Here is a 27,085-nt window from a genome sequence, read left to right on the forward strand (position 1 = left end):
CGACCCTCGCCGCCCGGGCGAGCCGCCGGCGGGCGCGCATCCGATCACGGGGCGAGGGTCGCACCCTCCCCCGGATCGGGGGGCTGCGCGCCCTTGTCGGCGGCTCGTCGGCCGGCGACCCTCACCGACCTTCGAGAAGGCCCGGGCAAGGCGGCGGGTCGCCGGCCCTCGGGCGAGCCGCCGGCGAGGCACCGACCCCGTCTGGGGAGGGCGCGACCCTCGCCCCGAGATCGGGGTTGTGCGCCCTCGCCCGCGGCTCGCTCGGGGCGGCGAGGGTCGTCGGCCTTCGGGAAGGCCCAGGCGTGGGCCGCCGCTCCTTCCCGACGGCTGTGGCGGCGGCCACCGACGATGGCTTGGCCACCGCTGCAGCTGCCGGTTCTCTATTTTTTTGTTTTTTTCTGACGGATTTGGAAGGATTTTTAACGGGAGGGCAGATTTGGGACTTAGATAAAAGTTTGTGGTTTTTCTTGAGATAAAAAAAAATTCAGGATATATTTGGGACAAAGGATAAAGTTGAGGTTTTTTTTTGGAATTGGGCCCTTTTTTTTCTCCGAGAAGACATATCCTCAGCCATATTAGATTCGACTCCACCAGAACCCGAATCAATACTCAGCCGAGATTACACGCTGGATCATTCTCTCTCTCTCTCTCTCGCTCTCGTATATCTGACATTGGGACACTGAAAGAGAGCGATCGGAGGGTTGAACCTGAGATACTGAAACATGGCGGAAGCTGCTTCAGCTCACCCTGAAATTGAGTACCTTGACGTCCTCACCAGCACCAGTGAAAAAACCGGCATTTGCAAACCCAGGCACGCACCTCTCCATCTCTTCGTCCACCCCTTCTTTCGTTCTTCGTTTGCTGCCTTGATATTTGATTGAAAAAAACAAACTTGATGAGACACCCGGATATGAATTCTTCCGTTCAAATCATGGGTTCTTGACGATGCAATTCTTTTGAATGCTGATGGGCTCGCTTCTTCGGTCGGCTGGAAAACGGGAGCGATATGAAAAGTGCTTAGCTTTGAGTGTATCGCGAGTCCTGACGATGTGAAGTTTCTCTCTAGTCATAGTATCATAGATGGTGAAACTATGCTATGTTTTTGGTCATGCCTCATCATAGCACTGCTTTTGTGTTGGGCAATCAAGCTGGTAATTGAACCGCTGGAATAAGTTCGTGCTAAGCTTGTCTCTACCAACTTTACACATTCAAACCATTCATCAGTTTACGGCTTACTGTCTGGTACCGGTGTTTTCGCCGGAAGCAATAACTTTTATCACAATCAGCGTTGTTTGCTCATAAACATCAAGACATCTATTGAAGAACCCTTTTTTTTGCTGCAAACATATTTATTGACTGTTCTTTTTGACCCTTCCCCTTATCTGCATAATATTGCTGTTATCGTGTGTAGGGGCGATGTTCATCGTGATGGGGACTACCATCGAGCAGTTCATGTGTGGATATTTTCAGAGAGTACACTGGAACTTCTACTACAGAAGCGTGCTGACTGCAAGGACTCATGGCCAGGCCATTGGGATATTTCGAGTGCTGGCCATATATCTGCTGGCGATTCCTCGCTTGTGACAGCCCAGTTAACAAACTCAATCCTTAAAATATGCTTCATTCTCTGCTTCTAGGTTCAGAGCAATTCTGTGCTCTGAAGCAACTCTTATTAAGGTTTCATCTTTGTGGCATCTACACTAAGATTTGGGCCTTATATTTTGCTGTGGTTCAAGATTTATACATGACTTCTACTAAGTTGTGTTTAGTTGTTACCTGGGTCCAATTTCTAGAGACAATGCTCCCCACAGTACTGTTACCTAGAAAGAAGTAAGGCTATAGTTTGTTATCTTGCAATCACAGGTCACCTTGGGAGAAAGTTAGTTAGCCTAAAAACCACCAGTTTGATCTATATTTTACAAAGTTCTTGAGATCATGTTTTTCTACCGGCGATGATTCTAAAAGAGCTGCTTTTGATGTAGATGGCCATCGTTGCAATTTTTTGCCTCACTTTGTGTACATATTCGTAATTTTCATTCATTAGCATTTTTTCTTGAGACTGTTTGCAGTTTCTGTTCATCTTGCCGTGTCCATGATAACATCTGTAAATTGTGATATCTGACTGAAGTACTCCTGCCACTCTAGAAACTAATTTGGCTGTTAGCTAGTTGCAATTTAAAAATATGCATGATTTCTCTTTAGAATTGCCTCCCAGGACCTATAATTGTCTCAATTCTTATCTTGATGCCCAAGCAAAATGATCTGTCTTTGAGTCTGAAAGTGCAGTTCTAAACCCACCGAGCTCATAATTCTGACTTTGCCTGGCAGAAAAGGAAAGAATAAGAGGATGCACCTTGGCCAAGGCCATTACGACCATGAATGCTTTAATTATGTATAGGACCATGTCTTAGAAATCTAATGAGAATTCAGGAGGTAGAGTACTTTCTTCCTTCAATAAAGCGATAATGTCAATTGTGGAAAGAAGATGCTTCATATATAACTGTAAAAACTGATTTTGTAGAGCTGGCTTATGATTGTTTATGAAGGCTCCTGTGAGTTGCAGACCTGTTTGTGAAGAAACTTTTTACAATTCTATCAGTCCAGAATCTATTTAATATTTAGATCTAGAACAGAAACTAAATACACAGAGAAATTCATGTCATTTCCTTTACATTTACTGAATTTATATGTTCCTGGCTTAATGTTTTATGGTCTCTTAATTACATGCTTGCTCTGGCCACCCAAAAAAAGAATTACGTGCTTGCTCAATCATACTTATTCTGAGATAAACTTTGTATACTTCAGGAGGGAACTTGAAGAGGAGCTAGGGATAGTCCTTCCGAAAGATGCGTTTGAGTTGTTATTTATATTTCTTCAAGAGTGGTTAGTGACCCTTACCTCCATTTCTGCAACTGTTTCCTTTCCCTCCGAAGATGCATCAACCAGGCTAGACAATTTCAAAATTCTGCATTTGTTCCTCTTCATTTCAACGGATTGAGGAATTTTCTCATGTTTCAAGTTATAAACTGCAGCGGTACCGTCGGAACATTGTGCATAAACTAGGGGTTACTTGGTTTTGACGGGTCCATGTCATGTAATGGAAGTTCCAAGATAGGATATCATGTTTTTTTCTAGTTTTAGACTTTATTTGAAAATGACACAATGAATACTTCCACAGCCTTTCTTAAGTGCTTTATTGGCTAGTCATTTGATGTCTCGCTTGCAGCATAGTTGCTTTTGGCTTTCGAGCTCTGACTGTCTTCCTCCATTGCCATTCTTTACTTGTACAAGATGTTGCTTCTGGAATTTGGTCAATTGAAATTGAATATCCTCATGTGGAGATTTAATAAAACCAATTTTGAACTAAAAATTAGCAAAATCGTAGTTTTCATTATCTAGAGTGAAGAAATCTGGTTACATACTTTGAGAAGCATGAGATCCGGAAGTTGCATCATCAATAACTGAATAAGTAGAAGGCATCCTATCTTCTTAGTGAGCACTGTGCACATATATGATATCTTCATGAGGTTTTATTAAGATAAAGTGTCAAAAGTCAATTTTCTTGAGATCTTCATTAACAAATGATTTTAGAAGTTTCGGCCGGCTTTAATATATCTTTACGTTGTTTTTTTATTTACTCATTAGAAGTTCAGGGTATTCTCAATTCATTGACTTCTTATAGTTCTTTCCAATGCAGTGAGATAAATGATGGTAATTTCATCAATAATGAATTTAATGATGTCTATCTGGTGACTACTCTTGATCCAATTCCATTGGAGGCCTTTACGCTGCAGGTAACTTGCTCTTGCATAAAGTGAGGTTTGTTCTTCCCCACTCAGAAGATGGTGTTTATGTATAAATTGGGGGATCATTAAGATAATAGTACGTATGAATAGTAATCAATATGCATCTAGGTAGGTATATGCCTGACCATACTCATGGAAACATACAAATATAGATGGGAACATATTCTTTGTCAATTTGTCATTTGTTAGAATGTTAAGTTATTCAGGGTTATTCAGTTTCATTCTTATTATCTACTATTGAAGAGGTTTTCAACAACTATACAATCTGAGATCTTTTTGTTGTATAGGAAAGTGAAGTATCTGCTGTTAAATACTTATCTTACGATGAGTATAAAAGTTTCCTTGCCAAAGAAGATCCTGAATACGTCCCTTATGATGTAAATGGACAATACGGGCAACTATTTGACATAGTTGCACAAAGGTAAGCTATGGAATAGATGCTTGCCATGAGAAAGCCTAAAGAACATTTGTTATTACATTTGGAGAAGTTTTAATTTTGGCTAGATATCCTACCATTTAGTTTATTAACTCCAATTATTAACTTGAGAAGTAAATAATGACCAAAAAAAAAACTTGAGAAGTAAATGAAAGAATATTGGGTAATCTTATCCTTATGGTCATTTGCAATTTTTTTTACCACTTACATAATCTATTTTATCTAAATATTAAAGGTACAACCAGAAGACCATGGACCGCAGCTTGGCTCTACAAAAGAAAATCCGTCGCTATGCTTCTGTTACACTCAATGCAGAGGTTGTAATCCTTTGGTGGAATCCACGTAGATCTTTTTTTTTTTTTTTTTTTCATATCTGGCATAATTTGTGGCAGTTAGTCTTGGATCTCATTGTTGCATATGATTCTTGGGTTGTTTATTGTTTTAACCGAAGGGGATAAAGAACCACATAAGCCGCTTGATTATTTTAATTTTTTTATTACTCTAACTCATTGCACTACTTGTAGACGTAATTGCTACTTTTTGTAAGTTCCTTTTCTTCTTTTTGCTTGCCCATGATTAGGACTTGTTTTTAGTTCCATTGTCCAACGATGTTCCTTAAAGAGGCCTAAATACATGCCGCCCCGGTCCCAGCACCAGATGATTGTAGCACTCCTAGGCATTACACAAAGAAGCTCATTTTCTACTTCTCTGAGAGAATTTAGAAAAAGTGCAATGTGTAATGCGCAGTGGTCTAGGTGACTTTTTCTTCATATCTATGTATCTTATATGTGGAAAAAATATTGTGAGGACAAGTTCAGTCATAATTACGTGATGTCATCCAAAATGTCCTTTGCACTGGCTTGCTCAAAAGTAGTAGCAGAATTTACTTCTTATTCTTCAGGGTTCTTTTTCACTTTATTTTTTCTTGCATGCATAAGAAACATTATTCACGTCCTTACTTATAAAAAAAGAAACAATATTCACCTTTTTATTTCACTCACATTTTCTTGTGCAGCTTTCTGGGCTTTCAAATGGAGACAGGGAAGCCCTGCTTTTAGTAATTAAGGCTGCAAAAGTTATTGATGAGATCTTCTACCTGCAGGTTGGTAAAACTGGACATGTATATCCACAATTATTTCTGAGTTGATACTGACCTATCTTAAGTGAAGTATACTTTGCCTCTACCTTTGATTGGTATATATTTAGATATGGTGTATGCGTTCTACCTATCAATTGGTAATTCTTCCCCATAAGATGGACCCTTGGACTGAAGGAACTAGCCTATCTTGAGTCAAGTACTGATACAGTTTATTTTATTCAGTCACTTGCAACATAAAAGGGTGGTCCGATAGTCACAGAATGAGAAGATAATATTAGATAAGATGTTCAATGTCATGAGATGATCTATATAGTTTATGCAGATATGGGGAAAAGCTTTGTTGTTGCTATCATTAAAGAACTTTGATACAGTCTTAAGTTAATTGCTTATCTAATTCAACTGGTGAAAAAATTTTCTATAAATTTCAAATGCTTTGAATATAGTCCTTACTGTCAGGCTGTGCATCATTCTGCATATTTTTGGCTGCTTTTATAAATCGTTATATGCCTTCTTCGATTATCCCTTGATCGATTTTTATAAGGCAAGGATGGTGTTTGCTCTGTGAAGATAGCAGTAGGATCATGAAATATTAAGCATCGTTTTCTTCTAGTCAAACTTATTATAGAAGACAGATGTATTAATTTCTCGATTATAAGAGGGGTTGAGAATCCTTCTATACTTCAACTTAAGCAGCTTTCTGCTTGATTTAATTTTGGTGGGTGACTTTTTGTTGATTATTTTAGGTATGGTACAACAATCCAGCTCTCAGAGATTGGTTGAAGGAGCATGCTGCTTCATCAGAGTTGGACAAGTTTAAATGGATATACTATTCAATAAATAAAAGTCCATGGTAAACTGAGATCCAAAGCTCTGAGTTGACATGTCTCTCAATTCTTTTATTCACGTCTCTCTTCTTTCTTTGTTGGCTAGCAAAAATGACACTCTCATACGTGTATACAAATTTTGACAAGGAAAGAGTGTGATTTGAGTTATTTCAGGAAATTCATCGAAATGCTTGTTGGATGTGAAGGTTAATTTAAATTTAGAGTCCGTGAGAGATCTATGAGATAAAATAATAGTTTGTCAACCCTTTTAAATTATTACTTTGCCCATATTTCAGTAATATACAGCTATCATTCATCTTATCTTTCATGGAAGTGTTGGCTGTAAGTTTGAGATGGAAAGTTGCCTTTGAGTTTGCTTGATAATAGAGAGAGATAAGAACCAGTCAAGACTAGTGATCAGTTCAGAGACAATCATCCAGTTCAGGCACCCTACTAGCTTCATTCATTAAAACTCTCATAGATGATCTTTTATAGCATTTGTGTTGGTTTTGTGCAAAAGGTTATTGCCACGAATAATTTTCTTCAGTGAATGCTTCAGACTGTTGGTTAGGGGACTGACATGATGTTAACTGCATCCTTTTAACACTACCATTTGATTTTGCATTGGGGTTCACCTTTTCTAATATTAATGACCTTTATGACGTCTAGAATTGTCAAAGAATAATTGTTTCAACTTAGTACAATGATTCAATGTCCACAGGTCTTGCCTTGATGAGAATGAGGCATTTTTGACAACTGCAGATTCAGCCGTTAAGTTGCTCTCTAAACCCGCGAAGCAAGTAAGTGGGTGGAAGGGTATCGAATATAAGGCCGCATTTCCCATGCAAAAACCACCTGGTGCAAACTTTTATCCTCCTGACATGGACAAAAAGGTAATTCTTTATATTGATCAAAATTCAAGAATGACCTACGCCAGCTAACATCCATTCAAAATAGGAATTTGTAATCATTGAAGCTGTCTATTCTTTGATATATCTGCTAGAAGTCATTTTAACTGCTTGTGTGGAAGCAGGAATTTGATTTATGGAAGAGCAGCTTATCAAAAGATGAAAAAGAGGAGGCAACTGGCTTTTTCAATGTTATTAAGCGGAGAAGTCAATTCTGTTTGGACGAAGCCTTGTCTATAGCTTCTGATGAAAGTAATAATAATACAGACAAACCGGTTCATGACCTTTTTATTGTCCCCTATTCACAAGAGTACAGGGCTTTGCTTACAAAAGCTGCTGAACTGTTGCATAAAGCTGGAAATTCAACTAGCTCCCCAAGGTATGGTTGATTGAAGTATTACCATTTACGATCGATAGGTTATTCTTTAAACATAAATATGCCAATGCTGGCTAATCTGTTCTTAAACCCCTGTCCTTTCTTGCATCGTGTAGCTTGAAGAGACTATTGCAAAGCAAGGCTGAAGCCTTTTTGTCCAATGACTATTATGACTCAGACATTGCCTGGATGGAGTTGGTTAGTATACGTTGCCTTTTGTTTTGTCATTGCAGTAGATGGCCGTAGTATGTGATTGTATATCTACAATGGGACAGAGGACCTAGAGTATTCTGACTGGACAAGTATTCTGACGACATTTTAGCATACCTATGAGCTTTATCTACTGGAGGAAGAGAGAGTCTTCTGTCTCACCTATTAGGAACTACAGAATTTGCCTTAGTAATTACGTATCGGGACCAGAAAATGTAGAAGCTCGACTAAGAGAGATAAAGGTTGCAGAGACTGTTGCCACCATGTTTAGGATTAGGGTGATAATTTGATAAAATTGAGATAGGGTTTTGGGTGGAATTCTGAGATCTTATTTCACCAGCTGAGTAAGACGAACTTCCTTCCACTGGTTGCAAACAATGCTGTGACCTTTTTTCCTCAAAAAATAAAAGATTTATCGTGAGTGACTCTCTTTAACAACTACTCAGCTTAAGAACGGTGTCAATTGTATCCCCTTCTCAGACCTCTTTGCTGCAAACCAGTGATGATTTTGTCAGTTCTCCTGTTGGTGTTGAGAAGTAAATGCTTTGGAGAACATTTTTACGTTCTAGAGCTGGTTCTATTCTCAGTAGTTTAATGCTGCAACGTTGTCACTGGCCTAGTAATTATACAGACTTCTGACTCAGCTTGAACATTGGTACCAAGCCAGGTTATGGCTGGATGGACAATCGAAAAAATGGTCATTATGTTCAATTTTCAGTGGCAATATTTGTGAAGTTGGGTATCTCATGATCTAGAATTGCTGGGAAGGAGATGAGGATGCTTACCTTTGAAAATCAAGTACTGGAAGTAGTCCGATATTACTAATATAATGATACTCTTTTCACTTTTGTTCTAATTTGAAGGACTCCAAGTTGGATGTGACTATCGGTCCTTATGAGACTTATGAAGATACACTATTTGGCTACAAGGTATTATTTACCCAGAATCTTTCTTCTTGCATTTTATTCCATGCATTGTAGGTTCATCATGCGTGTATGTCATAGAGCCTATATGTGATTCACTCTCATAAAGGTTGTTTTACCTATATCATTGTTGGATACTGACCTCGGAAGAAGATTGCTTGATTGCATTAGCAGTCTAAAAATGTACTATTTCTTCATGGAACAGCAATGACTGAGGTGGTTGTCTTTAGAGATGAATGGTAGACCATGACATTTATGCATATCATTGATAGGTCTCAGGCATATGATTTTGAGCAAAGAAGAACTTGATCTTCTGATTTTCAACCTTCTACAAGGCAGACAAGAGAAACATCTCTTGCTATAATTACATGAGAAAATCTGAAAAACTACTGTAATTGATCTCTGGCAGCATACAACCGCCAAACTGGTTGGAACCTTTGTAAACAATACTTGCAGAGCCTGGATCCTGAAGTCCGGTCTTCTCCTATCATGTACAGATTTGTAGTTTGTGGAGCTGATAAATTGTTGAAACTCCTTCATTGGACAGTACCGAACTTCCACTAGAAATCTACGTGCATAACATTCATACTGTAGTCGCCAGACTTTTTGAAGTTCTAATAAAATTCTTTGTTCCTTTCTCTTCTTTGAAGTTCTGATCTTGCTACTCATGCATTGTAATAACTCCACTGGTCCTGTTATTTAATTCCTCAGTAGCCTTGAGATATGTCCCAATTGCATGCACTTAAAAGACCTTCAAAGAAAAAAGTTACTTCCATGATTGAAATGTTAAAGATGAAAGAATATTATGTGACTATGAGTAAATGGTGCAAAATAAACATGTTAGAGCGAGAGAAGTATGGAAAGGGAATCAAAAGTTTGATGTTTCTGGTGATTTGTTTTTGACTGACTACTTAATGCTTATTATCTATTTGCTCTAAAAGCTTTCTACTTTATGTTTCTGTCCTCAATCTAAAAGACCGGTTATCAAAGCAAGAGATGAATTATATTTAAGTCAGAAAGGGAGAAAATGTGCAAAAAAGGAGTACCCACTTTTGTCTGTGTAGTATGGAATAGCATATGCTACAAATTGTTGATAGGCCTCGTGCTAATGCTTTAACACACTTTAGGTGCAACTTTATACTCTTTAATAGGTCCATGATCTCTTACTAATATTTGTCTCTACTTCTTTGGCAATGCTGCTATCAATTCGCAATTGCATTAGGCGACGTTTGAGGCATTTATTGGTATCCGAGATGACAAGGCAACTGCTCAATTAAAACTGTTTGGAGATAATCTTCAGGTACCCTTGTCAAATCTTCTTCCACAGAGACTCAACAAATGAAGTCCAACTTTACTGATGGAGTATACTTTCTTATTTTTTGTAACATCGCACTAGGTATTGGAACAAAATCTCCCACTGGACAGTGTATACAAATCACAAGATGTGATTGCTGCACCAATACGTGTCATTCAGCTTGTTTACAATGCAGGGGTGAGTTTTTGGTTACTCAGCAGAATGTGAATCATTACACTTGCCTCTGGACTTTTTTCCATGTAATGGTCTTAAACTACCGTTAATGATCACCTCTTTCTGGCGTAAGATTGTGAACACGTATTTTCCATTGCCAGTTCAATAGTAACAATTTTCTATTCATCATTTGACGATTAGACTAATAGTTATCTTATCATAGACACCCTGATGCTTTCATTTTCTGAAAACTGATTGATGGATTGATATCCAGGATGTCAAGGGCCCTCAAACTGTTGCTTTTAATTTACCAAATGACGAGCGTATCGTGAAGGATCGAGGAACATCAATGGTTATGCTCAAGAATGTTTCAGAAGCAAAGTACGACTTCCTTGTCATCTTTGTGATTGTTGAATTACAGCATGTGTCTGGATCTGATATTTTATGCCCTGAAATTGCTTGTTATGCTTCTCAACTCTCTTCTTATTAAACCAGGTTCAAGCATATTCTTCAGCCCATAGCGGCTGGATGCATTTCAAGGGAACAGAGTGGGCTAGTAGATTTTGATTCTTTCTTTACTCACACGATTTGCCATGAGTGCTGCCATGGAATTGGCCCCCATACCATAACTCTCCCAAATGGTCAGAAGTCTACAGTGAGACTAGTTAGTCCCCTCAACTTTACCTTGTCATGCTTTTTTTCCCATTTCCTTCTCATTGTTGTTAAATAGCAAGTTGTGTTTTTTGGCTAATGCATGTTAATAGACAATGAAGATTGTGCTTTTGATGCTAACACATTGCAATAGACAGTGAAGAGAATGCCATTACAGGGTACAGCACGGCAGCTCCAAAATGCCTAGGCAATTTTGAGAGGATTGATTTGATGAAACCTCTTTTATTCACAATGTACACCCATAAAAGTGAAAGTATATACTTCAAGAGCTACTTTACCCTCATTTCTTTTTCGCCAATATATCTTGAAACTCATATGATTCCATGTCTATATATACTGTGTCTGTTGTCCGGAGACCATTACTTGATCTGCTTGATAATAAAGGAACTAGTACTAAGATACTGCCAATGTTGAAAATATTGCTCATTTTGAGAAAAGTTACTGCATGGGATACTATCGTGTCCTTATTGACTTGGGAGTGTAGACAGACCTTCTGTGTAGGAAATTCATGTAAGAATTCCAGTGTTATTCTCTCTCGGCTTCGGTGACATTCTTCTATCTACCAATGCAGGAGCTTCAAGAACTTCACTCAGCTTTGGAAGAAGCAAAAGCTGATATAGTTGGTCTTTGGGCGCTAAAGTTTTTCATTGACCAGGTAATGATGTTTCAGGTTCTGGAAATATCTAAAATAAGGCTGATGTTCTTACTCTTATGATTTGCAATGGCATTCAGGACTTGCTTCCAAAGGATTTGGTTAAGTCGATGTATGTCTCTTTTTTGGCCGGATGCTTTCGCTCAGTTCGTTTTGGTTTAGAGGAAGCTCATGGGTAAGCTAGCTATTCATGGATCCTTGTTCCATCACACTGACTATACCCATTGAGCTGTTTATGGTCTTGTTATATCACCAGAAAAGGTCAGGCGTTGCAGTTCAACTGGTTATTTGAGAAAGGAGCATTCGTTTTGCATCATGATGAAACATTCAGCGTTGATTTTACAAAGGTAGTACCTTTGGCATTGCCAACATCCTTAATCTCATCTTCTGTTTAGAATAACCAATTGATTTCTATGAATCTTTTGTAAGGTTGAAGGTGCTGTAGAAAGCTTGAGCCGGGAGATACTCACCATACAAGCAAAAGGTGACAAGCCGGCTGCAAGGTCCCTCATGGATAGATATTGCAAAATGACAGATCCACTCAAAGCTGCTTTGCAGAGACTAGATAACATTCAGGTAGAATTCTATGACTTTTGCATCTACAAATTTCGTCATACTTTTCCTTGGGTTTAATACGGACATCCTAAGATGTTAATGAGCAGCACTAGATCAGCCAAATAAAGAGAGAGACACCCCGTGCAGAGCAGTAAAAAAACATGTCCCCGTGGAATCTACTGTGAAGCGAGACTATTTTTCAGTATGCTGGTGTATTTCTCACGTCTTTGCCTAATGGTTTCAGGTCCCAGTGGACATTGCTCCCATATTTCCAGTAGCTGATTTGGTATCGGAGTGAAAGGAAAGGAGTAATCCATGCTCGGCTTGTCTACGCAGCCGTCGTGGCATCTTCTATCAATCCATGAGAATCGTGCTTATTCCCCGCAACAATGAAGAAATAACTGGAAAGAGTCCTTCCAAATGACATTGTGGCGTCTTCCATCAGTCAATTGGCAAAACTCTTCATGTTTAATACAGTGATTCGTGATAAGTATTGGAGGGGGAATGTCTTTACATTACATGTTCAGTTAGATTAATGATCTGGTGTGTTTTTGAAGGATTTCATTAACGAGTTTTCTGGGACTCTTGTCGAGCAGTCAATTAAGGAAATTTTCCAGTTCCAAATGCATTAATCGTCCTTTGTCATACACAATCATTCCTTTGAAAAGTGAGTTATCTGAGATTAAGTACGCATAACAAGTACTTGGGATTATTGTCATGACCTGTTTTTGGATACTTGAAAAGTGAACATTAAACAAATATGGTGCAGACGTAGGCTTTTGATTGAGGCTATCATGAAATGCACCTGATGTATTTTGGGCTGATTAAGGTATTTCAATAGTAAAATGACCCGAACTATGAATGCTATGTCACTGAGAGGAATATAACAAGTACTAGTCATGATCTCCACTCGTGTTTCTTCCTAAAATATGTTGCAGCCTAGTAGTCACGGATAAAATGACTATAGAAAAGAATATGAACTTCCAATTCTTCATTCTTTTGGTGTTATAGAACATCCATTTCTTAGTTAATCTTATTCATGCAGAGGACTCGCCATCCCTTCCGCGAGGCAAGCAAATTCCGAAATTTAACCTCGACTAATTATTAGTAATTCCGTTAAATTTTTCAGATTGATCTCAGTAAACTTGAAATCTTTCTTGTAAGATTGAAGTTGAATTTGAAATTTCACACTTCACGGGATACAAACCCTATTAGCTCAACCTTTTTGTTGGCTAGACACATTGTAATAAAATTATCAAGCAAATCATACACGTATGCTTATCATCATCGTGTAACAAATAACAAGCACAATTTTTTTCACCGAGTCCAATGCATCATATTCATTTCAAGACAACATTACGAAAACAAGTAGGCGAGCTCATTCTTATCCTCATCTTTCAAAGTCTTGCGTTTAGGACGAGCGTAATAAGTACCGCTCGCGCGATATATTTATATGATACCATCAGCTAGTTAAGTATTTTCATTCGTTCTTACATCGAACGATAATAATTAATCATATCTTGAGCGACCCGAATAATTGCTCTTACAATAAAGTGCAACTATCAAACATTGTACAAAGCCTACATGTCATAAGTATCGCATCCCAATAATTGCTGCCACTTTTCGCATAGCTTTACTTCAATCAAGAGGCATCCACATTCAAACAGCACTCCCGCTTTTTCCCACCAGCAAACTTCGAAGAGATGCAACCACAAAGTCAAAAGACAGAAGAAGAGCCCCAGTCGTTTCGGTCTCCGAAAGCGCACGAAACGACGGCGAGTTCCGATGGCTACCGTTAAACCCCGCCCGCATCCGAAAAGCTGCATTCCAATTATCTATGCACAGTTCCCCGTGCATTTTCAAATTTAAACACCATAGAAATGCACCACCCCCCAAATCAATAAATAAAATAAAACACATCAGACCCCAAAACGCTTCAAGAGCGCCACGTCAGATTATCATGCGGGACCCACCCGATGGGCTCCCTACGTGGCAAAAGATGACTGGCCACAGATCTCTGCCTCCCCGATAGATACCATCGCACTTTGTAATTTCACTTCACCTAATGTATGAAGTGACTACCCGCATTAAATTCTTTTATAAGGATTTTAAATCATGCAATATTCTTTTTCTAATGAGAAAGATATTGTATGGTTTATAGATATTGCGATGAAATCTCCATAATTAATTATTGATACGATACTATTCTTATGTAAATCATAAATCATGAGCTTTTGCAGTAAAGTCACTTAGGATTTCACTTCATATATGAAGCGACTAGCTGCGGCAAAGTCTTCACAATCTTTTTTCTCGAAGTGCGTCTGCTTGCAACATTTCAAAAATGGCTTCTTGTTCTTGGGCGGAGGTCTGAAGACCCATCCAAAAATCTCCTCATTTCCAACGCAAAACATCACCCCAACCCCATCAGAGATCGCTCGTGACTGACCCTCTTTTCTTTCCCCCAGAACAAGCCAACACTCCAAGCGTTGATTGTCACCACACAGGCAGAGACACCCCGTTTCTTTCCTTCCTTTCCACCTTCCAACGCTCACCACACACGGACACAGATACTCTGTTTTCTGTAGTTCTCTTTCGAGAGGATGGCTGTCACCAAAGTTATCCCACGCCAAATCTCGTACAACACTCTCTACGTGAACCCCCTGAACGACACCAAGCACGTCCGGAGCTGCAGCGAAGGAGTCACCCTCGAAGGCCACTCGAATCACAGCCCTGTTAAGCTCGGCGGCAACAGGGAGAATGCCCGTCCCAGCCAGGAACAGGATGCGGCGTCTGGAGATGATAAAGAGAATGCGGCTCCGAGAACTTGGTCTTCGGCTGTTTCCAAGAATTCGTCGAATCTGAAGTCTTTGTCCACGGGGAAAGCTCTGAACTTGAAGCCGTCTTCTCTTCAGTTCTGCATGCAGATGCAAGAGAAAGACTCGGCTTTGGGGTCCAAATTAAGGGACCCAATTGGGTCAGAGAACTCGCATTCTATGAATATCTGGGATTACTCTGACTCGGAGGCAGCTCCAGCTTCGTCTTGGTCTACACTGCCAAATAGGTGAGTTTGGGCTCAGATCAAAGTACCATCTGTTATTCCTTGAAATCTGGAATTTGAGCGATGTGTTTGTTCACGAGTCAGAATTTGGGGGTTGATGTATATATGTGATGTTTGGTGTGGTTTCAGGACTCTGTTGTGCAGACCATTGCCTGTGGACATTGGGAGGTGCACTTGTGTTATTGTGAGGGAAACTTCTGTTGACGGAGTTCGTGGTGGTACTCTGTATTCTCTATATACCAACGTAAGTCAATTTTCTGGATGTACTTCAGTCTGTTTTATATCCCTGTTTCATTGATATTTTAAACTCAAGATTTACTTTCCCTTTTCTATTTTGCTTTTTATAGTCAGTTTGTTGCGCGAAGCTTGACATTTGGAATTAAAGACATGGTTAAATCATATTGAAAATCATGTTGGGACCAATGAAATACTGTTAAGACCATAGTGTACACAACCTATGAGAAGTATAAGGTAGCTTCAATGAAGTTAAACTCGTCGGATTCCTCATATACTTGGGTTCAATGTTCCCAGATGCCGCATGATAAGCTATCATTTTCTGATGGGTGATGGCTCTGAAACTTGGGTATTTTTCAAAAGCTTCCAAAAATTTCTTTACATAGGTTTGCCCTATTTACAATCGCAGATAGGGCACAATTGATCCATCACATGCATGAATGGATCTTTATTTTCTTTTTCAGGATAATCAGTTTATCCTTATGATATAGGTAAACCTTGTGCTTTTCTCATAATGACACTGCCGGATTGGCATGCATCTGCATTACCACGGGCTTCTGAATGCGGTACTGTGTTGCTTGTTTTTATTTTGTAGCTCAGATTCTGCTGAACTGAGCATACTTTCATCACGTCTAGGATGTTCCACTAATTTATAATTTCTTAGTTGTATTTTGAAAATTGCACTGATGACCAACGGAAGAACGTCCGAACAATGATTTCAAAAGGTAGCACTATTAATTGGTTATAACTTGTCAATTGGACAGATACCAATCCTTCTTGATAGAATCTGAAGATCTAATGCAAATGCAATTTTGGCTAAGTATCAGAACTGTGAATATTCATAGCTTCTCTTGAGGTGGATCATATGATTGTCTCATTGATGATGCACGTCCACCATTTGCTTCATTCTAGATTTTCACTATCAACTTCTCTTGCTAGCTATTAGTGGGTAGGTATATGTGTATGCTTCAGAATCTCTAGGTGTGAAAGACAAAGCAGTTTTTAGAGTTGGTATGATTTGCTGGGCATCTTACACTTGCAGGAAGGTAAGGGACGACAAGATCGAAAACTAGCTGTTGCCTTCTGCAAGCGACGCAATGGAAAATCCATCTTCACCATAGCTCAGTCTGTGAAAGGCTTATTATCCAATGGCGATGATAGTTACATCGGTGCAGTAACAGCCAATGTCATGGGTTCAAAGTACCATATATGGGATCAGGTTCATCTTCTTGAAACTTTAGCCAAGATAACACCGACAACCAAAACTCAGTGGAGTCCCTCATTGGTTGAAAGTATCTTATATGGTTGGAATTAATCGGACAATTCAGATTAATTCGGTCCTTTTTTCAGGGGGTCTCTTTGAACTCTGTAGCTAGACGAACTAAAGCTCTTTTAGCAGTTGTAACGTGAGCAATCTCTCTCTCTCACTCTCACACGCGCGCGCGCACACACACACACACACACACACATGCGCGCGCGCGCACTCAAAATGCAAAATTGAAAATTATGAGAGTTGGATTTCCTCTGGTTATGCAGATTTGTGCCTACCATAGCCACTTGGACAGGAAGCCACAGGACCATGAGAGCTTACATACCGAAGCACCAATCAATGCAGCTGAAGAACGCAACTCATGTGAGCTTCATGGAATTCTTTTGACAGAAATTCAGCCAATAACTTGCTGCTTGTTTCTACCTTCCTAAGTCTCCAATGAAAAAGCTGTTGATCTTTTTTCTGCTGTCAGGTTCCACATGTCAGTGGACTCCCGAACGACTGGGAGGAAAGAACAGATAGAGTCCATCAGCTAGTCTCAAGGGTTCCACAGTACAATAAGGTAATGTAGCATGTCCTCTTTTTTAAAAAAATAAATAAATTAAGGAACAGGGTTGCACGTGTAGGGGAAATGTTTTTTCGAAGCAATCTGCTTGGATCAAACTTTTCATTCTCTGCCTTGAGTTACGTAGCTAAGATTCTTCTGTTGCTTTTTGCAATCTCAGATCTCTAAGCAATACGAGTTAGATTTCAGAGACAGGGGAAGAGCTGGACTTAAAATCCAGCGATCGGTCAAGAATTTCCAGCTCAAGTTGGAGGTATTTTCAATTGTGAAAGTTTAATTCATATAAATTCAAAAGTGAGCGAGGAACAATAATAGATGTTATGCGTTACCTCCAGCAATGAATATACCCAACCCATGCTCATGGATTTTTATACAACTGCTCGCACTTCATCTGTGGTCTATAATGCAAGAGAATAGATGGTCCCAAACAGGTGATCATGATGGCTGACATTAACACATTTTCTTCAGGAGAATGGTAAGCAGACAATCCTGCAGCTCGGACGGGTGGGAAAATCTAAATATGTCATGGATTACAGGTATAAATTGCATTTTGAGGTGCTTTGACTTGAACCATGTTTTGCAACCAAGATATGAAAATTTTAGTAATTTATCTCTTGTCATGCAGGTACCCTTTGACAGGTTATCAAGCATTCTGCATTTGTTTGGCCTCCATGGATTCAAAGCTATGCTGCACAGTGTGATGACACTTGCTTGCCCTCCTGAATTTGTAGTTCAATCTCTGAATACAGATGTCAGATGTCGTATCTACTTCTTTTGGGTGCTATCCCACTACTTCATACAGAAGCAGAGTGGCACCATTTTTGTAGAGGCAAAACATGTCAAGACGACAACGATGGGCCGTTTTAGAGGCAAAGCACATGTATCTCTTGCCGTCCCATCTTCCAAATCAAAAAGGACATTTCCTTCTTTATGTCCTTTTCGTTGTCTACTATGCTTTCTCTGCATGTTTGTTGATGAAATGAGCCTACAATTTGCACTACTCGTTTGGAGTTAGATGCTATCAAAAATGAAAAAGCCTTTTAAGTGGACCAAGAGAGGCCTATGGATATGATGATATGCCGGTGAGACCGCTCGTTTGCGAGCCTAATTTTCAGTATTGGCCTTTGAACACTTCCATAAAAGGCTAAAGCATTCGGGTGAAGATGATCATTTTAACAATATCTGAACTTTGAATCTGAAACTTGCAGTTACACTGTATATTAATTTGTCTCTTAAATTAATTTGCAAGGTATTTTGTATCAAACCCTGACCGGTTTTAGCACTTTGAAATCTTTAGATAGTTCTTTTAGCAATTCGGGCCTTTATTTGGACTAATATGGCCACATCAGTCCCTTGTTTGAAACAAGATTTACTTTAAATTCTTATTTGAGAAAAAAAAGGCACTTCATGTACTTATTTAAAATAAAGTTCATTTTAAATTTTTATCTGGGAAAATGATAGCACTTATTTGAAATTTTCTTGTATCAAATGGCACAACCAATAGCGAAACTGTTGGTCCGGATCCCGGAAGTTGGACCTTTCTTTTGACTCGTGTCTGCGAGAGCAATGCAATATTGCTACGAAGTTGGGAGCTACGTCAATGGGCGATGGTGAGGAGCAGGTTGATACAGATGGTCTCAAAGCTTCAATCTTTGAAGGAAGCAGAACAAGCCCATGCTTCCATCATCAAAGCAGCCCTTTGGGACCACTCTGGCATCGTTCCCAAGCTCATATCCTTCGCTTGTCTCTCTCCAGCAGGTAGCCTCTCGCGTGCCCAAGAGATGTTTCAAGAAACCAGCATGGACAACCCCTTTGTCTGTAACACTATGATTCGAGCTTACTCAAAGAGCGTGTTCCCCATCAAAGCTGTACTCATTTACAACCACATGCATGGCGCGCACGTTGAGTGTGATCACTTCACCTACAATTTCGTGCTCAAGGCCTGTGGTAGAATACTCTGGTGCACCAAAGATGATGCGAGGGCGGTTGAGCGTATTGATATTGCTTCCAAGGGAGCTGAGATTCATTGCAGAGTCTGGAAGGTGGGGTTTGACCGGGATCAGTATATTCAGAATTCTCTGCTCCATGTGTATTCGCAGTGTGGGTCGGTGAGTCACGTCCGCCGCCTTTTTGATGAAATGACGCAAAGGACTGTCGCTTCGTGGAACATAATTATATTGGCCTATGATCGATCGGGTGACTTCGCATCCGCAGATCGTCTTCTCGAGTTGATGCCTGCAAAGAATGTGGTTTCTTGGAATACCTTGATGGGGCGGTACATCAGGATGGCCGATCTTGCAGCGGCAAAGAAGGTGTTCCTGGAGATGCCCGAGAGAGATACGGTTTCCTGGAACTCGATGATTGCAGGTTACGTTCAAGTTAAAGATTATAATGGCGCGTTAAGTCTGTTTCATGAAATGTTAAATGCAAATATTGAAGCAACAGAGATAACGCTTATTTCTGTTCTGGGTGCTTGTGCGGAGATGGGTGCTCTGAAAGTAGGCAGGATGATCCATGAGTCCTTAGAAGCCAAGGGATATAAAATTGAAGGTTACTTAGGTATTGCACTTGTTGACATGTACTCCAAATGCGGAAACTTGAGTCTTGCTTGGGAAGTATTCAGTCAAGTGAAAATGAAACCTGTTAGTTGCTGGAATGCAATGGTTGTGGGTTTGGCTGTCCATGGTTATTCTGACGAAGCTTTGGAGTTGTTTGCAGAGATGGAGAGGAGGATTGGTGAAGTTAGACCAAATCGGGTCAGCTTTATTGGAGTGCTCATTGCTTGTAGCCATAAGGGCTTGGTGGATAAGGGCCGTGAGTTCTTTGGTCGCATGAGAAAGGAGTACAAGATAGAGCCTGACATGAAACACTATGGGTGCATGGTTGATCTACTAAGCAGATGGGGGTTGTTAAGTGAAGCTTATGAGATGATCAAGAGCATGCCCTTCCAAGCAAACTGTGTCTTGTGGAGAACGTTACTTAGTGCTTGTAGGGTACATGGCAATGTTGAGTTGGCGGAGTTATCCTTCCAAGAGCTTACAGATTTGGAATCTACTCAGGATGGTGATTATGTACTCTTATCGAACATTTACTCTGAATCGCGAAGATGGGGCGATGTGGAATTTTTGAGAGGTGAAATGATTGACTTTAGGGTCCCAAAGAGACCTGGCTCTAGCAACATTGAGATGAAGTAATTCCATTTCACTTGTTTACTCACAGAAGTGATCAGGACTCGACCATCCTTTTCTGGGAGAACATCAAGGAATTTCAGTGGGGATGATTGGCTTAAAAGTGAAGTCATTGAAATGCCTTTTTAGTTTAATATTGTAATGTGCAATGTCAAGGAGGAGCTTTGGGAACAAAGAATGGTAGGATGGCTTCCCTGGTTCATTTTGTAATGTGCTATGTGTTGAATTGAGCTGATGATACTTAGAACGCAACTCCTGTTGAGTTAGGATCGAAATCTTTTCCTACAACCAGTGTTAGATTCAACACTATCTTCTGGGAGTAGGAAAGAAACACAGAAGTACTTTGTCAATTTACTCGTCTCCTCACTGAAAGAAACCCAGTAATGACTGGGCCATTTTCTGCATAATATGTGTAAAGAGGATGTCCCAATGCTTGTTTCTCAGTATTGGAGGATTGCTTCTTCACGTGATTGCTATTTTCCAAGAAGCTCTTAGCAGGTTAGCATACTCTTGATGTAAAAGCATTGCCAAAGAAATTTTTTTCCCTTTTTCCTTTTGCATATATATCTCTTAGCGATATGAAAAATTCCATATCCTGCATAATGATTGGTGATCTGCTAACAACATCAATTTATTTTTCCTTATTACCTTACAAAATGTGAACATCTGTCGGATTTTTATTTTATTTTATTTCAACTTGTTTGCTATACTATAGGTGTCGGAACCTTCTTATTTTCATGATCACAGATTATGCCTTTATTCTTTTTAGCTTTTACTATCTTTCTAAGCACCTCTGTAAAGCAGTTCATATGCAGAAGAAGAATTGCACCACCATTTTATATATTCCATGTAAATAACTTGCACTCTGCTTTGGAAAGTAATATTGCATGTCAAATACATCACACGGAAACCACACTTCACTCGAGTTTCTTATACTTTCTCAGGAGGTAATCAATACCACTTTAGTTTACTGTGGAATAAGAAAAAACCACTACCTGTTCTTTTTCGGCCAACAAGCTTCTTGGCTTTTCCTCTTGAATATATTCACAACCACAATCTTATTGCTTTCGAGGTCCTGTTATATGAAGCTACAAGTTTCCCCTGCAAATCCCAATTTAGATCCCGTGGTGTCATATACAACCCTTTGGTTCTTCTGCTGATAATTACCAATGATGCCGATCTCATCTTCGTATGTGAGGCTTGCAAGGGCCAGGCACACCTGAGATGCATCAGTTTTTGCAAAATAAAATATTCCATTCACATCAACTTTCAACTCGGTATCACCATCAAAGTGCATGTCTATTGTAGGGATCTCCACTTCTTGATATGCACTCAGATTAAAACACGTATCCAAGATCGAGAAGCCCGGCGCTGGAGGATACCCGGTAAATTTCTTTAAGAATTCTTCCTTCAGAGCCCTGTACATTGAGGGAGGAAGTCTTGAAATCACTGTACCGGAATCAATCAGAATTCCAGCTTTACCGAAACTCGGAGACTGTATCGCCTCTCCACCCACACTAATACCAGTAAGATTAAGGAAGTAGAAGGTTGGCAGCTGCGGGTTCGGGATCATAGCAGTGTAAGAAATGGGAGTGGAGTTCTTGTAGACTGAAAAGTCACCACCAAAAGCTAAAGACCCTGACGCTGCAACTTCTGCAGATGGCAAACAATATGAGAAAACACCACCAAAGAGGTTTGAAGTTTGAGAGACCATTGAGAGAGAGCTTCTCCCCAGACCCATAAGACCAGAAGCACCTCCAAAAAGGCCTTTGTTATTTCTCCCGCACCCAAATACAAAATTGTCCACAGGAGTCGCTCCAAGGTTTAGATGTTCCACACCAAGCTCGCCGCGAGTGTAGGAACCATCTCCATAGCTAACCAAATAGTTACATATCGGTGTTCTGGGATCACACACTCCTAAGTTCCCAGTGGCATATTCTAAGGACTGACAAGTCGATGAATTGCAGGGAATTGATTTGTAGGAAGGAGAAGCTGAAGGATTGAATAGAGGGTCTTGTTGGTTATAGCATACTCTGCAAGGTTGGCACTGGACCCATGTGAGATCACTCCCTGTGTCTAAAATCACGCTCATCTTTCGACCACCCAGTTCCACAGTGACTATGTAATTTAGAGTCTGAAGACGTACACCAGAAGTTATTGGAAGTTGAGTTTTTGCAACATCTTCTTTAATGTTGCCGGAGTGCGCGTTTTTGATACGATGTTGGAGCATTCGGACCTGGGCATCATCCAAGATTAAGCGCTTTTGCAGCTTCTGGTTCCAGTTCACGGTCTTCCCTGAGCAGTGATCCTGGTGTACTATTTCCAATATGGTTGCACCATTCTTTTGTACTACAATTCCAAACAATCAAACAAGAGTTTCTGAGAATGCTTCTTGATTGTGAGGAACTATGAGTTGCATGATGTGGAATATAGTAGCAAAACGTAGAACTACACATAGTTCTTCAATTTCTTACTTAAAACTATTGACATTGTATTACCAAACAGAGAACAGCCGGCACTTTGCTAAATAAATGGTAAAGCAAAGCAAAAACCAAAAATTGCTTTATGAAATGCAGCTGGTTCCTACTTCCCCCGCGCGCGCGCAAAGAGAGAGAGAGAGAGCGCATCGTGGTTACATGTCACCCACAAAAGCGAGCAATGATGAACAAAGCTCACATTCTAACAAAAAGAAGCAGCCCTAAGTTGCAAATCCCGAAGTGGAAGAATAAAATAAGAAAAAGAGAAAGAAAAGCCATGTCCATGAACACAGAATACCATTTCATCATGTTCAATTCTTGTTATAGCCTTCTTTTTTTAATTTGAACTCACTTGATTTCTGAGAGAAGCAGTTTGGAGTGCTGGTCATCTGATCCCAGAACAAGTTTCTCAAGCTGAGAGCTTTCTTGCCTTCAAGACTGTGAACCTCATGAGCAGTGCCAAGAAGGAGCACGAGAAGAAGGAGAGACAGTTCTAGCTGAGGTAGTTGTGTTGCTTGTGCCATTGTTCAGAACAGTGCAAGAGTTCACAGGTGCAGATATGCATTCAAAAGCAAAAGAAGAAATAGCACTTCCCTCTGTGTGTGTGTGTGTGTGTGTGTGTGAGAGAGAGAGAGAGAGAGAGAGAGAGAGAGAGAGAGAGAGAGAGAGTGAGGGAGAGAGAGAGGGAGATTCTTAGGAGTTGGAGTTTGGGACGAGAACAAAAGAAGAAGGGCTGGCTTGAGGACCCACGGGTGCATGAGAAATTATTGGGGTTTCACGTGCACGTTCTTTGCAAGAAAAAACGGAGGAAAATTTAGTATAAAAAACACTTAAAACAACCATTAATAATGACATTTGAGTTTACACATGCATGGTATAATTCTCATTTTGTTGTTTGTGACTAATTTTCTCTTTCAAATGTTACATCGTCATTAGAAATATTATTTTCTACCCTCGACGATCATGAACACGAGACTCGTAGCGGTCGTTGCTCTCTAACTCATAGATATACGCTAAAATTTATATAGTGCATTTGCATATTTTTCCAGGTGAATATCACCGAAAAGTTCTCTAGCTCCCCTCCTCCTAATTTTCCTGCCCCCTCTGCACCGTTGATCCAAAGATATAAAAAATTCGTACACTGCTTTTGGTGTTTTTCTTTGTTATTGTCAAGTGGGATAGAGAGCTTGTGATTTCAAGTAGATTTTTTATTGTGCTTGCTGAGCTTTCAAAAGATAAGGACTCTCTCTCTCTCTCTCTCTCTCTCTCTCTCTCTCTCTCTCTCTTCACAGAATCAACTGTCACAACTTCCTCTCTGCTAGAGCATTTAAGCTTGTCCCTTGCTTCAACTTGACTTGCATGTAGCTCTAGACCATGTTGGTCCTTATATTCCCTTGACAGACATGAGGAGAATATTGATAATTAATTAGTCCACACATGCACTGTTTGCTTGAGTTTAATATATCTGTATTTCATCGCAAGAATCCAATCAATACATTCAAATCTGACATTAGAATCTGGTTTACTATTAAAGATAAGATTAGGGAATGTGAGCTCATCCTTTTCTCTTTCCCATGCAATGAGTTTCTTGTCCTGTGTCGAATTTGTCTCTTCATAGGTCAGGTAGATAATTGCACCTTCATTTCGAATTAAGAGATCGATCTACTAGTAATTCACCCTGATAGGAACTTAAGAATTGGTCTTTTCATCCTCCATCAAGAGAGAAAAATTTGACCCTGTGCTGGCTTTTTTTTCTCATTTCTTCGTTGTAATGATGCGTTGACAATGATTTCTCTCTCCACCCGTCATGGAGGAAGTCATCTGTAACGATCTTTACAGTGTTCCTTGTCAATGATGTTTCTCCCTTACAAATTCTAGAAAGGTAACTCGTGAAATGAAATATGTAGCACAGCAAGCAGATTTCTCGTGATAGTGGGAAACAAGCAAATCTAGTTTGCATTTTATTCATGGGAGACGTGAGATGTCTGTTTCAATCACATGCTCTTCGTAGTACTTCTCTCCACATGACTATAATTGTGATGAGCTTAACACATGAAATCATTGTAAAGCATATTGGACACATCCACTATATCGGGAACATCGCATCGTTACCCTAACGACATCCCATTTTAACAATTGCGTGCAATCCTACGTATGACGGGTTGCGAAATCAAACTCCGTAGTCTCCGATTGTATATTTCTTGACGGTTCTACTTGAAGCAAATCTGCTTTTCTTACTGTTATTGCAGTCGCCATTGTTCCTCAAGTGGTCATCACTGCTGTTGCCAGGATTTGAAGCCAGTTAGACGGAGGAAGTGAACAGCACAGATTTTGTTCCCCCACAAAAGAACAAATTCACTAGAGAATATCAGGTGGTATGTTTTCTTTTCTTTTATGATGACTACACAGAACTTTTGGAGGTGCTGCATATGTTATCTTGTAATGGACCATATCTTGATGCGAAGGATAAACTAGGCACAACTTCTAGGGTTGCAGTTTCAGTGATAAAGATTAGCGAATAAGTTTGCCATTGATTTTTTGCTGGGGTTGGGAGTGCTATGATGGATTGGGGTTTCGATGGGTGGAAGTGGCACCACAACAAGTACCACCACTAAACAACAAGTGCAAGACAGCCTTAAACGAAATGAGGTTTTGCTTCGTCGGATAGGACAGGAGGTATGGCTCTTCTAACATAGCCAAAACTCTCCCGAATTTTAAAGGCAGTACATGCTTACCATGGTTACGTTAGAGTTAGAAAGCATTTTCATACCTTAGCAAAATTCAGAATTTAATTATACATTTAGCCAGGACATGAGGGCATCTGATGTGGTCACAAAGAGGACTAATTATCGAAGCAACTACCAATCTTTTTATCTGTGTCGTTTATAAGCGGATCTAATTTTCCTTTGTACAACATTGAATTGAATCACCATTTTTCCATAGAATTTGTTGCCCCTATATACATGAAGATACAATAGATGAACAATTCTTTGATTTAATGGTTTTAAGCCTCTCGCGATACCCCTAAAAGATAGGAAACTCCTGATTTTCCTGCTCAAACAGAGGCCTAAAGTACATATTCAAATTAGCATGAAAGTCCTACTTTGGATGATAGGCCTCGTAGAGCCTCTTGGGCTGTTAAAGCGGTGCAAAAGAAGTTGGTTGAGCTTCCCCGGTGACTGAGCCTGTGATTTTATTGTTTGTATTTGCTTCCATCTCGAAACGCTCTTTCTTGATTGTATGTAAAATAATTCTCAGACATAAGCATAGGCTTTTGATGATTAGAAAGCTTCGGAGGTGGGGAAAATCTATATAGATCTAGGAGCATATTGTCCACTCTTTTTTGTGTTCATTCAATGCTTTGCTTGTAATGTGATAAAGTCAGCCCCTACCTCTTGGATATCAGCGTAGCTTTGTAATGCAACTTCCTACACATCTGCTCTGAAAGTGATCTTTCCTGATCAAGATATAAAACATGGGAAACCTACTTCCCTAGCAAGAAAATTGATCTTATTACGAAATGATGTTCGGTCTTGATACACAACGAAGTGATATCCAACCCCGTAATAGAATCAGTTGAACGTGTATATAAGCAAAGAAGGGCATAGGTAAGCTCTCAGAGACTCAGATAATATCTCCAAATCAAAATAGAATTTGCTCTCTTTTTCTTGGGGTTTAACTTAAGCATCTTCCCAAAAAATTCCTCAGAAAGTGCCTGTGCAGGCTTTTGAGGATTCTTTGAAGAATCAAAGTTCAGTATTGAGCATTATCAGAGCCTGAGTGCAATCTATGGGATTAGTGATGTTCAAATTGTGAAGAATTAATTGAACCATCATGTAAAAAGTCATGAAATATTTCTCGGAACTTTCTCATATAATTATTTCCGTGCCATAATTTCATCATTATTATTCTGATAGAGAAAAGAAAGAGGAGAATCCATCCATTAGTACAGCTTTTGTCTAAGTAAAAGGAGCATCAAAAGAGACCGAAAGTAGCAGTTCATGGTTCTTATCTAAAAGCACAAGTGCTTGAGAGAGTGAGCTGCAATCTTGGATCTCCTAGGAAACAAATGCGGAGCGGTCGTTGAGATTCAAGAAAAAGGTAAAAAGAAGAGAAAAACTGCATTCATTTAACGCAAACAATAATGAGTGGGTTTATGTCATCCAGTAGAAAAGTTTCCCAAGCCTAATTTAGTATTTGCAATGGCAAAAGCTGGCTGATTTTAGCACTCACAGGGTGATGAAAAGTCCCTTTTCTTTTCCCTCTCGAGCAACATGAAAGCAATAAACAAGTTCCATCTGTAGGGTATAAACCATATCTAGTTGTGAATACCTTCTCCATTTGGTTCCGAAGTTTCACAGAAA

At 39.7% G+C, this 27,085-nt stretch overlaps 4 protein-coding genes across 5 annotated transcripts; 3 read left to right on the forward strand and 1 right to left on the reverse strand.

The window, feature by feature from the left end:
* The first annotated feature begins 580 nt into the window (after nucleotides 1–580).
* LOC115689036 (nudix hydrolase 3) lies at nucleotides 581–12,553 on the forward strand. 2 transcript variants are annotated; one of them, XM_056320385.1, is made up of 21 exons: nucleotides 581–811; nucleotides 1,412–1,591; nucleotides 2,806–2,883; nucleotides 3,683–3,794; nucleotides 4,094–4,227; nucleotides 4,478–4,559; nucleotides 5,258–5,344; nucleotides 6,085–6,191; nucleotides 6,887–7,058; nucleotides 7,199–7,452; nucleotides 7,566–7,647; nucleotides 8,523–8,588; nucleotides 9,805–9,882; nucleotides 9,979–10,074; nucleotides 10,325–10,431; nucleotides 10,546–10,714; nucleotides 11,294–11,377; nucleotides 11,455–11,549; nucleotides 11,631–11,721; nucleotides 11,804–11,950; nucleotides 12,174–12,553. In XM_056320385.1, the coding sequence occupies exons 1-21, from the start codon at nucleotides 723–725 to the stop codon at nucleotides 12,225–12,227; spliced, it is 2,364 nt and encodes a 787-aa protein (XP_056176360.1). In that variant the 5' UTR covers nucleotides 581–722; the 3' UTR covers nucleotides 12,228–12,553. The 2 variants fall into 2 exon arrangements, with proteins under 2 accessions (XP_056176360.1, XP_030470860.1); XM_030615000.2 differs by having other exon boundaries at nucleotides 3,698–3,794.
* Nucleotides 12,554–14,236: 1,683 nt separating this feature from the next.
* Nucleotides 14,237–17,987, forward strand: LOC115689039 (tubby-like protein 8). The gene is made up of 9 exons (XM_030615006.2): nucleotides 14,237–14,990; nucleotides 15,117–15,231; nucleotides 16,264–16,440; nucleotides 16,572–16,627; nucleotides 16,758–16,854; nucleotides 16,964–17,053; nucleotides 17,217–17,309; nucleotides 17,525–17,592; nucleotides 17,682–17,987. The coding sequence occupies exons 1-9, from the start codon at nucleotides 14,530–14,532 to the stop codon at nucleotides 17,755–17,757; spliced, it is 1,233 nt and encodes a 410-aa protein (XP_030470866.1). The 5' UTR covers nucleotides 14,237–14,529; the 3' UTR covers nucleotides 17,758–17,987.
* A 583-nt stretch (nucleotides 17,988–18,570) lies between these two features.
* LOC115689037 (pentatricopeptide repeat-containing protein At5g15300-like) lies at nucleotides 18,571–20,496 on the forward strand. Its single transcript, XM_030615004.2, has one exon. It carries the CDS (start codon nucleotides 18,664–18,666, stop codon nucleotides 20,248–20,250), a length of 1,587 nt encoding a protein of 528 aa, XP_030470864.1. The 5' UTR covers nucleotides 18,571–18,663; the 3' UTR covers nucleotides 20,251–20,496.
* Nucleotides 20,497–21,054: 558 nt separating this feature from the next.
* Nucleotides 21,055–23,385, reverse strand: LOC115689038 (aspartyl protease family protein At5g10770). The gene is made up of 2 exons (XM_030615005.2): nucleotides 23,074–23,385; nucleotides 21,055–22,593 (listed from the first exon to the last, which is right to left on the reverse strand). The coding sequence occupies exons 1-2, from the start codon at nucleotides 23,243–23,245 to the stop codon at nucleotides 21,323–21,325; spliced, it is 1,443 nt and encodes a 480-aa protein (XP_030470865.1). The 5' UTR covers nucleotides 23,246–23,385; the 3' UTR covers nucleotides 21,055–21,322.
* Nucleotides 23,386–27,085: the final 3,700 nt, after the last annotated feature.

Source organism: Syzygium oleosum, unplaced genomic scaffold (assembly GCF_021117445.2).
Source record: "Syzygium oleosum isolate NSW1041296 unplaced genomic scaffold, Sole_v2.1 Sole_v2.20, whole genome shotgun sequence".
Lineage (NCBI taxonomy): Eukaryota > Viridiplantae > Streptophyta > Magnoliopsida > Myrtales > Myrtaceae > Syzygium > Syzygium oleosum.